Source organism: Aptenodytes forsteri, unplaced genomic scaffold (genome assembly GCF_000699145.1).
Source record: "Aptenodytes forsteri isolate BGI_AS27 unplaced genomic scaffold, ASM69914v1 Scaffold82, whole genome shotgun sequence".
NCBI classification, from domain to species: domain Eukaryota; kingdom Metazoa; phylum Chordata; class Aves; order Sphenisciformes; family Spheniscidae; genus Aptenodytes; species Aptenodytes forsteri.
The window spans coordinates 10483504-10495282 of NW_008795490.1; the positions used below are offsets into that span (position 1 = coordinate 10483504).

The window sequence follows — 11779 nt, forward strand, 5'->3', positions numbered from 1 at the left end:
AGAACCTAAATTAAATTAAATAAGGTTTTAGCTAATCTGACCTTGAAATTTTCGCTACACTAAAAGTTTGCAAAATACAATTTTCCGGAACTTATAAAAGGTGAAAATACTTGCAGTTTCAACATACTTAATTGTGCAGGATTAGTAAATACATTTTGTCTTCTGCAAGTTTAAAAGGCCACCTCATTAAGTTTCTGGAGAAAGTTTGCAGAATGGTTGTCAAAGAGTTGAACAGATGTAAGATGATTTTATTTTTTCTATACTGTCAGTTTGCTGGTACGCTTTTCTTGTTCACTATTCTTACATTTAAACTTCTGTTTTGTACTGAAGTAATTTTGGTGCATAAATAGAAGTTGTGGATCAGGAAAGCTTTCTTTTGTAAAATGCCTTGCACTCCTGTAATACAATCAACGGGAATGTACTTGCCTAGATAACGTCAATGTATAAAAAGCATGATGTTGTTTCTGAATTGCCTGGATGATGTGCAGGCAAACAGCACCATCCTCTGGCATTATAATATTAGTTAAGAATTAAACCTGAAATTGCTGTCTGTTATTTTTGGAAATTCAATATAATTGTAATAGAATGTACATATTGTACTTTCAGTTTTACATACTCATTTTGGGCCAAGGTTTTAACAGAAATTCTGGTAATTTGCATGGACTCTGTGTATTCTGTTCAATTAAGTGACTGGCTAAAGGGGATATCTTTTTAGGGTTATCCTGCCCATAGTGCTGACTCTGCTCTTTATATGACCATTTATGGTAGGAAGTTGCACTTCAGAAATACCAGACTGAGCTTTTTCTGAATCTCAGTGAAAGACAATTCACAGTCATTTAAGAAAAATTCGTTGAATTAGAAAACACCACCAACGACTTATGGTTGTGTATTTGTGGGAGAGTAAAGGTGCTGTTACAGAACAACTGCAAATGTCTAATAAATTATTTTTACAGCAGATCGTAGCTTCAGTTACGGATTGAGAAGGGGCATTGTTGGCATTGCTAGAGTGCAAAGAATACACCTCCCACAAATAAGGTTTCAGTAGTTACAGGATGAGTTATGCTGAGTTACGATTATGTGAAAGACTGGATTTTAGTCCATTTAACTGTAAGCAGTAGGCATGAGAAATACCGCAGGGACATTCTTGTCAAAAACTTGACGGATGAGAAAGTCGCTGTTTTGATTGTTGTGAATTCCTATTGGACCTTTACACGTTTACGTATCAGAAACATCAAAAGGAGGCAGCTGATGTTTGTGTAATCTCTTGTGTAATCCCCCAGTCCGCCTTTCTGTACAGCAGATCTCCGTTCTTTTACACGGGAGGTGTTGGCTTAGTGAAACTGGAAATCTTGAGACTTTTACTCCAGTAACAGTGCCTTTCTTTCCCCTAATATATTAACTGTGAATGTAAATCAGACCAATTATCCGTGTTTGTGGAAAGACTATACCAATGGTCTACATACAGAACGGAGCTATGCATTCCTTTGTTGAATTGTGTTGCTTAAACGTAACATCTTAGAGATAGATGCTTACTGGAATGTCGTATTAAGCATCCAGAAATTGAGACATACAAGTTTAATTTGCTAAAACAGTGAATGCTCACAGTTGTAACAGAGGTCAGTAGGAAGTTTTATATAAAAATATATATTATACCGTTCTCTGAGACACTAGGTTTCTCTGGGACATCAGGTACTCTAAAGTAAATGAACACCATTCAGTGTAATAAAGGATCACAGAGAAAAAATAGCTTTAAATAGGTGGCATTAATTTTTGTGGTGGACTCTTTGAATACATATAATTTGAAAAAGTCCTGATGGCCAGAAAAGTTCATGGGAAGGTGTTTGTTTCAGGTAAGAACAGCAAGAGAAAGCAGCAGTAGCTGACTGCTGTATTCTGTGCCATTTGTCTTTAGTCGGGGAGGAAGTGTTGAAGTGGCAAGAGAAATGGTGAAACTTCAGAAATTTTGGCCAAGTTCCAGGCAGGAAAGAAAATGTGTTATTGTCTTGTTATAACACATTCCACCCCATCCACTTCAGCCTGATCTAATGTCAGTGTCTGTGTCCTTCTCATCCTCTAATTTATTTAGTCATGTTCAGGTTTTTTTGTTTAATTCCCATTTGTCCCTAAACACAACATTTCCTCATGTCATTCCGAGTTTTTCATTGCAGTTCCATTTTTTCCACTTTGTCGTTCCAAACCCCTTATCTAGCCATTCCCAGTTTCCTACCTGTTTTCCCGTCACTGGCCATGATTATTTTCCATGTTCACTTTTTTCCACCCATAGTTTGCGTTCATTTTCAGTTCTGATCCTCTTCTGCTCTCTTTGTTCACCTTTAGCTCCGCATGTAACTTGTCACTGACTATGTGGCCTCTTGCTTTCTCCCTCTCCTTACACGCAGTTTTTTCCTCAAGTTGTTAACTAACATGGTCAAATTTTTTGTGGTCACTGTAGCTCTCATTTCACCTTCTCTGCTTTATTGATTTTCATTCTTGTCTGTCCTTGATAATCTGCTTGTTTTGCTGCTTGCCAGTGTTGACTATATTGTTGGTTTCTTCACTTGCCCCCCAGTTTTGTTCACTTTTTATGATTATCCGAGGCAGATTCACACCTCCAGTTTACTGATGTGGTAAGAAACTACAGAGACCACAGGAGAGGTGGGATTTGCTCTCAGGTGACACAACCTAGTCCAGCCTGGTCAAAAACAGCCACAGCAGCTACATATTGAATGTTGATGAAGTATTTGGGGGATTTAGTTGTTAAAACTTAAGCCATAAGAGCATGTACAAGCTGTTTTCTAAGGCCAAATGGAGTGGATTTTCAGGAGGTGAAAAGATCACTTGAAGGATTTAATTTATGCAAATAATATTTTCTTCAGGTGCCATTTTTGAAAATAAACCGTTCTGTCTGATCTTTTCTCTTCCAGTTTCCCTGTTCTCCCTGTCTGGAAGGGGAAAAAAAAGTCAGCCCCAGGCAGGTACCTCACTTGAACAAATTAATTTTTGGGCTAAAGAGTTCAACTTGCTGAAAGTTGCAAGCATTGAAAGTAAAGCCTGAGCAATGAGAAGTGCCAGCTAACTGTAACAGGCGAGGCTGCCAGCCCTTCTGACACTGCCTGCTGCACATCCAGTTGTTGCAGCTGCATGTAGCAAAGCAAACTGTTTCTGGAATTTCAGTCTTGGGGTAGCAAGTTGTTGTGCTGTTTGTGTGTTGTGGGCCACAGAGAACTGGCCCATGTTGGAGATACTCAGGTATATCAATAGCCTGCTGTGTCCCTCCTCCCTCCTGCTGTATCAGACCTTATAAACAAAACAAAAAAATTCCTGTAGTCAGGTGCAAGTAGACATTTTTATTTTCAGCATTTTTAAGTGAAAATGCCTACTCCCAGTTTCATGAAAAAAAAAAAAGTCATATTCGCCATCTGAAACTTTGCAGAGAAGGTAATAGTTATAACAACAAGACAAAATTACCTGGAAAACCCCTGACTGTGGTTTCTATTAGGAAATAACCTTTCTTTTAAAAAGAAAAAGTTCAGTGTTCTTGTTTGGAGAATTGTTTTCAGTAGTATCTTTAGAATGGCTGTGTCTCAGCACTGGGGGGGTGACTTAGCAAGTTGCCTTTTCTATTATTTTGAACTGTTGCATTATTTCTGTAAGTACTGTGGATGTTCGGTACCATCCATTTGTATATTGTGGTTCATAGTAGTATAATGTCATGTGTTTTCCTAGAAATGAGTATTTTGAACTGGTATAATTTAAATACTAAAGTAACATTTTATCTTGAAATTTTTTTCACATGTGGCATTTTTATTAGAGCTAGGTGGTGTTTCTTTGCTATCAGAGGTGCTCCTTTGAGGGCTATTTATGTTTCTAGGATCATAAGAGTGGGAGAGACTTTTCTAAATAATTTAATTTTTCCTTTCCCAGTTATCCTATGTTGCTTAAGAAAGAATTTCTGTATGTTGAACTTACTTCTCACACGTGCAGCAGATTAGTCACTGATCTGTTACATCCAAAGAAATTTAAATGATGGGCTATAGGGATGAGTGCATGGCAAATTATATGCAGGCAGAATGTTTTAAAGGTTAACGAACTGTGTAAATTTAGGAAATCTGGGGTGTTCTAAGTTCAGTAGTCATGTTATGTACTGGTAGGACATGGCTGAGAGTCCTGGACTTCTGGTATTCCCAGCACTGTGATGTGTTGATAGAATACTAATACTTAGTACCATTGCCACTGAAGATCCAGTGTGCTCTGTGGCACAGCGAACTAAACTGTGCTGCAAGTTGCCACCATGTCCTACAGCATTTTGTAGAATTTGAGTGTCAAATAATTCAGTTGAATTATAAAAAAAAAAAAAATCTTTTTAAGTTTTAAATCATAGCATGGCATATAGGAGGGGAAGTGTTATCTTGATAGAGGCCTCAGTTATTAAATCTGCTTTTCAGACAGAACTGTCTTGTCTGTGCCTGTGTTGTTACTAATACACTCAATAGTTGCACTGCCAGTAGTGTATGCAAAAATTTTTTTTTTAATCAGTGAGTCACGAAACAGACTTGGAACAAGCTCATGACATGGTGCACAAAAACAGTGCACTGTCTTTTTTCTTTTATGCAGTTGGTGGCTGTTGCTGTATGATCAGTAGACAAAGGTGTAAGTGGCTTGCTTGTGGTTATATAGAAAGTCTGTAGCAGAGTAAGGGATGCAAACTATCTTCTAGATCAGAAGGCATGGTGTTACATGTGTATTTTTGCATGGCAGTGCTGGTTTAGACAGCTCTAGGAGGACCTGCTTAAGTAAATTAATTCTATTAAATGTCAATAGCATCTAGGCTCCCCAGCCCCGTTCAAAACTGAAATAGTATGCAGCCGCCTTCTTTAAGGGCTCATACCACTTCTGAATATAGAAGAATCAATATAAAACAAGTAAAAATTTCAAAAGCATGTGAACGACTTAAAGCTATAAAGAAAAAGAAACTGCAGTCCTGCCACAGTTAATTGGCACATAATTCCCTTGGAGGTGCATTCCTTTGCCACTGCTGATATACCGCTTGTAGTTGTTTTGTGTGTAGACATGGATTTATTTAAATGGGATTGCCATCTGAAAAAGCATGGACTCAAGACATGCCTAACATGTTGACATTCTTCCTTTCTTTTTCTTCAAGCTGAATTCAGGCATATTAAAAATTCTTGTTCATCTTAGAAGCAGGCTTCTCTGTGCAATGGTGTAGTTGAGCTTAAAGTTTCGGTGCCATTATACAATTTCATGAGGGGAAGACAAATTGGGAGGAGAAACCTCTGTGTATAGGAATCAAACGGTGTCATTTTGTTTCTATTGTTGAAAAGGTATGGCCATCTGAACTAAGCCAGTGTGGTTTTAAATACCCAGTGCTAGTATGCATTTCTCCAAATATGCCAATATCCCTGCTTCACTTGGTATCAACATGTCTTTCTTGAGATGGTGGTTGTTTAACAGACTCCTGTTGTTTTTATGCACCTCTAAACTACTTGGGAACAGAGTAGACTGACGATCAGCTCTTCCAAGTACTGAAACATAACTTCCATACCTCCAACAGAATTAGAGAAAAGACCAATTTTTGTCTTCCTGTTACTTTCATTGTAAGTACATAAACAAACAAAAACTGAAAAAAGAACTTCTCAAGCCTGTTATGTATGATAAAGAAGCCAAAATAATCTTTTGGTTTGTTTGTTTAAATCTTTTACAGGTACTCCTTACAACCATTTTTACAAAGGAAATCCAAAATCTGGGGAGTTGCTTATAGTAAAGGAAGATGGTTGACTATATCCATACAGTTTTGCTATTCCAGCTTGAACACCTAGAGAGACTGTTTTCATTTTTAAAGGCTGTCCCTATGGTTTTTTTTGCTTCCTGCATATATATGTGTCTGTCCTGTTTATCAGTCTGCAAATACTCTATTGTGCCATCAGATTTTGGGGTTGTACTTTTTAGTAATTTTGAAGTTACAGCAGGCGTCATTTGATTTAGTCAAAAAGTATTACTAAGGGCTTTTAAGTCAGAAGACCAACTGGCAGTCACAGGGAATGTAAAAGCAAAGAGAAAAATAATAAAGGGAAGAGGGCTTTGATTATCAAGCTGTCACACACTGCCATAGTTGCACTGGAGTAACGTCAGTGCAGGTCTGTCTGTTCCCTTTGGTATTAGGCTCATCCTAATCTAATACTGAAACAAGGTGCATCGGTGCATGTTTTGTTTTGTAATAGTGTTTGACTGGTAGCTATAGTACGCTTTAGTCTAGGTATTCTGATGTCAGTGCAGTCTAAATACCAAATATCTGTCTGAAAACTACTTAGCTTAAAATAGGCTAGAAGTTTTGGTTTTTAAACATTCTGAATTGTGAGAACTATCATGCTGACAGGCCTTTACACTTTTATAATTTATGAATGTATACTCTCTGCTTTCATGGAAGGAAAAGTTCTTTAATTTTCCTAGCGTTAAGTTAGTGAATTGCCAGAATTTTTATGGAGTGTCTTCACTAAAATCTCTTGCTCTGCAGTTTGACATCATTGGCCAATCGGTGCATTTACTTTCATGTGATCCACTCTTATTTTTGCTTTTTGCAATGCTAGAGTAAGTGAAATGTAGCAAGGAGATATTGGGGCTTCTTTAGGAGTTTATGAAGGATGTATCTGTCTCTGTTTTATTTTATGCGTACTCTTGATTTAGGAAACATATTGTCATTGAATTACTTAGGCATGTGTTTAAGAATGTCCAAATGGCAGTAAGCATGAAGAACTTCATGAAGCCTTTCTTGGCAAAAACTTATATATCCTTTATATCCTTTCCCTCCAGAGGTTAGTTTTCCTCACAGCTGCTCTTGCCCTAATCAGATTGGGATTACTGCTCCAGTACTTCTTCCAGGCTTGTAGTGCACTTCAGTTGCCATAGGATACTCTGCTTGTTGATTAAGAAGTGTTTTAAGAATTGTATCAGCATTGTGCATTGACTTCCTTTTAGTTCCAAGGTGCAGTTTAAGGATTTGCATATGATCTGTTAAGTGCTGAATAGCTTTGCCTTTGCCTGCTAAAGCAGATAAGAATTTATCGTGCAGTTTTCTCTGGTGCCTTATAGATTAGATAATAAAGTATACTCCTTTTCCGGCCTTGCGTCCTTTGTAATGAAGCCCATAACTACTAATGTTTAATGGTGCCTGCAGTCCACAAAAGACAGACTTGATCCTTATCTCAGATGTGCTGCTTGATGTTATTGTACTTGGTTATAAGAACATTGAAGTCAGAAAATTATATTTGATGCTTCTGTCAGTAGTGTTACTAACAATTCTTGCGTTGTCTTTGCATCTATTTGAATGCCACCATTCCAGGATTATCTTCTATGGTTTGGTTTGTCTTTATATGATCCTGGTCTGCTTCCTCGCTCCACCTATGCTGAAGTATTAGTGCTTTATAAAAATAAATAAATAAAGGAAAAAACCACCCAAACTGTCAGTGCTGTCAATGGACAATTACTTTACTTTCTCTTGCTCTTTGTAATTTTATTTTTGTATCTTCTTTCAACTTCTGGTGTTTCATAATCTCTAGTTTTAAATTTCTGTGTTTTCTGTGTCAAACAGTTGATTCATTTAATGTATTTTGTCTCCTTGTACATTTAACTTTGGATCAGTGTCAAACACCCCAACAGTATTTGTACAGAGTGAAGCTTAATTTCTAAATTGATTAGAGAAGATGTATTTTGTAAAACCTTTCACTTTTCTTTCTGGATCATATGTAGCAAATATTACTAATAGGTTGCAAGTTATTTTCAAGTTATATGATATGAATTGTTATCTCAGTTTCTTTCAACTAATCTCATTTCAATTTTTGTGTGTGTCTTTTTGTAATTATTAGTTCCTAGCAGCCAGATTTCAAACATGGTATTTTCTGAGAATTAACTGTAATTAAGCTTTCAAGTGACATGTAAAGCATTCATGTTTAAATGGCCGTTGAAAGTGATGGCTGCTTGAAAATTGTTAGAATTGAAGTGGGCAAAAAACATACCAAGTTGGCAACAAAAGTAATGCAGTTTTTACTGTAACTCAAGTGATTAACTACTTACTAAAAAATGCTGTAGGTGATCTATGTAGGAGCTTGAAGATAAAACAGAATCTTTGTGCTTAACTAGTAGTCCTTGTCCAGTGATCTGGGAATTTTATATTCTGAATCTTTACTATTTGTTTGTCAATGCTGTAGTGATCTATGTAGGAGCTTGAAGATAAAACAGAATCTTTGTGCTTAACTAGTAGTCCTTGTCCAGTGATCTGGGAATTTTATATTCTGAATCTTTACTATTTGTTTGTCAGTTACATAATTTGTGATTATTGTAAACCATGATTTGTGCTGTTGCCTTTATTTCTCTTACTGTTTTTCCTTGTTTACAGTGTACTTGGTATGCAACTGTTAATAATACACATACAGACTACTTCTTCCAGAGATCTCCAGGTGGCATATAAATAAAACGATTATCAGCAGATAAGACAAATGAGGGAGATGAAGACCAATCATCAGTTAAATAAGAATGTCTCAATCTATAGTGTGATTGTTTAGAAAAAGTTGCACAACAGCTTTTTTGGTATGCTATTATAGACACGCCTGTGGTATTCTTTTTCCTTACCTGAAATCTTCAGGAGCCTTGACCACAACTTTATATATAACCTGCAAAGCAATATGATACTATGGTTTTAAAGGTGTAGCTGTCATACTTTAGAACACAATAAAGAGTTAACGTAAATGAGTAGGACCAAATGACTCTAACAGTTCATCTTACAGTAGTAATCTAAAATACTTAAATGATTAACTTGTTATTCAAAATAAGTATTCACTTGACTCTGACTATCCGAGTTGGTCTATTACTGGAAGAGTAATGGCATTTTTCTAGTTTTCAGATACATCTGTAGGTGAAGATTGTTTAAAACTTGCAGCTTAATTCTGAATTGAGGTTATTATTTTGCTTTCCTGTGTGTATAATGTCCTTCAGAACACAAGGTACAGCCGCTGTCACTCACACTGTAAAGCTGGAAGTCTTTTTCCTTGAAGGGAGAAGGGATCCTAACATATTAAAGAGGGAATTGTGGAAAGAAAAGAGCTAGTTTACTTCTTTTATTTAAACTCCCCCTCCCCAGAGTAAATAATTTTTTTTTTAACAGCTTGACAAGAAACTAATAGCACTGTAGTGCTATTAGTTGTGAAACTGTAGTTTCACAAAATTAAGAATGAACCTTACTGTAACTGTGTTTTCATTTAAGTTATGGTAAAAATTGATACCTTTAAAGTAATTAAGTTACTCAACTCTGGTAATTATTTCTAAATAACCTTTAAATTAGCTAGCTTTTGGGTATTGGTTGGCTACTTCGGCGTAAGTCAGTACGAGACAACTCTGTTTCCAGGTTTCAGGGAAGGCCTGGTAGCCCACACGTAGCTTATGCTGCTGCTAGCAGTACCTGAGGTAGACATATTTTTTTACCTTACAATAGCCTTGAGGCTCAACAATGTTAAGGCAAAAGAAAAACTCTAAATAAGCATTAACCTAATCAGCTAGTGAGCAGCTGCAAAGCGTTTCTTCATCCTCATATTGCATGAAATGCTTCTGGCATCCTGCAGAACTGCTGTGAGTAAAGCTCTTGAATGGTGTAGGTGTCACGTGACTGCTTGGAGATACAGATGAGATTTTCACAATAAATATAACTGTAGATTATTTTGAATAAATATGTAATATATGTAAGTAAGACACTGAAGTGTGAGAATTCGTCATCACAGACTGGTATCTTTGGGTTGAAGAGAAGTAATGTAATTTGTTAAACTTTATATTTAACACCTGTTAGTCACAACCTTAAGTTCAAACTTACTTTTTGTCTATTACTAGGAAAAACAAGGGATTCCCAGTCAGCCAGAATGGAATCTGAAATTGTGCCAAAAGTTACCAAAATGACAGTGTCTGGAAAGAAACAGTCTATGGGATTTGAAGTTCCATGGTAAGCCAAGCCCTCGTACATCAAGGTACATCAGCAACTCTTCTTTCAGACTGATGCACCTGTAGCAAGTTTTCTTCTTCTTTTTTTTCTATTTTTTACAGCAGTTTTAGTGTCGCTCTCCAGAACTAACCATCTCAGCTTCTTGTTTGACTCAGAATTACTTTCAGAAGATGGTACCTCACGTTTTGAGTTTAACAAATCCTTTCACTATGAATAGTGCAGAGAGATATCAGCTAGTCAGATTATTTAAACATCCGCTTCATAGAATACTGAACTTTCTTGGGGTTCGTTTATTTTAAATTTAGTTCTCTAAGTGGAATTATGAAATCAATAAATCTTAACTGTAATTGCTTGTTCTTCAAAGGCAGTAATACATTTAAGAATAATTTATGGGGAAAACAATCACTTACAGCTAAACTTTGCCTTCCTCTGCAGCTTTTATTAACTTTAACAGGTGTCCAGGGTACAACTGTTGTAGAGAAGAAATCGGTCCTGCTCATGCTTTAGCTAAATTAGAGTGGTTGAGCAGTAGTTCTAATTTTATCCTGACTTGGAACTGTTGGGGGGATGTCTCATGAGAGCATGAAAACAGACATCTGGATCAGAGTTTACCTACAACAGTAGCCAGCAGTGAATACTTAAAGAAATACATAAGGACAGAGCATGTGTGTTGGGAATACAGTCCGTGAAATACCATTACATGTAGTGTTCTGTGGCCACCATTTCCCCCCCCCCCGCCCTGATTTGGCTGTTTCTATTAGGAATGGTTAATGGATTTTTCTTACTTGGATGTGCTTATTATGTTTTTGTACCCAATCTTGTAATAGCCACCTAGTCTGTAGCAAGAAATTCCATAGTTCATCCGCAGGAAAAAAATTTGCAAGCGTAAGCAGTGCCAACATCCCCACCTCATCCAGCAATTTTTGTAGTTCTGATCTGGAAAGCATTTTTGGGAGTAAGAGGGCAGCATGGTCTTTATTTTACAGTATCTTGTGCATGTTTGATAACTGAGTGGAAAGCAAGTAGTTACATCTACTTAGTCTCTTAAGCACATTTAATACAAGGTGTGAAGCTGATGTCATTATTCCCTTTATACTGCTAAATGCCATTGCTAAGAGACATCACTTTCATTCAGCTACTTAGATGCAATAAGCTCCAAATGAAAAATTTCTGGGCCTTTCAAAATCCTCTTTCTGTGCTGTTTGAGATTTGCGATACATAAAAGGGAACATAGTCTTTTCTTTTCCCCTTGCCTCTACTAATCAGTGGCTCTGGGTGTGACAGCTGGACTTGATCACAAAATTCCTATCAATGTCATGGCACCTTCATCTCTGGTGTTTCTACTACATTTCTTGTAAGTTGGAGTTTTTCATGGGGACTTTTGTGGATTAAATTAATTTAATTTAATCCACAATTTAAGAAGTTTTTATAAACTTCTATCCAAATTAATTTAATTTCACTCATCTTAAGTGAGTGAAAAAGATCTGCCAGCTAGTCCTGGATAGCCGAGAAGGACTTGGGGGTACTGGTGGATGAAAAGCTGTCCATGAGCCAGCAATGTGCGCTCGCAGCCCAGAAGGCCAATCGTATCCTGCATCAAAAGCAGCGTGGCCAGCAGGTCGAGGGAGGTGATTCTGCCCCTCTCCTCTGCTCTGGTGAGACCCCACCTGGAGTACTGCGTCCAGCTCTGGAGCCCTCAGCATAAGAAAGACACAGACCTGTTGGAGCGGGTCCAGAGGAGGGCCATGAAAATGATCAGGGGGATGGAACACCTCTCCT

The 11779-nt window shown here is 37.2% G+C and overlaps 1 protein-coding gene across 1 annotated transcript in view; it reads left to right on the top strand.

The window, feature by feature from the left end:
- The window catches only part of HBS1L (HBS1 like translational GTPase), a 71318-nt gene that overhangs the window by 26170 nt on the left and 33369 nt on the right, over positions 1 to 11779 (top strand). Inside the window, exon 5 of the mRNA XM_009281580.1 lies at positions 9892 to 10000. Within this exon, the coding sequence (XP_009279855.1) occupies positions 9892 to 10000 (109 nt within the window). The remainder of the gene's footprint in view (positions 1 to 9891; positions 10001 to 11779) is intronic.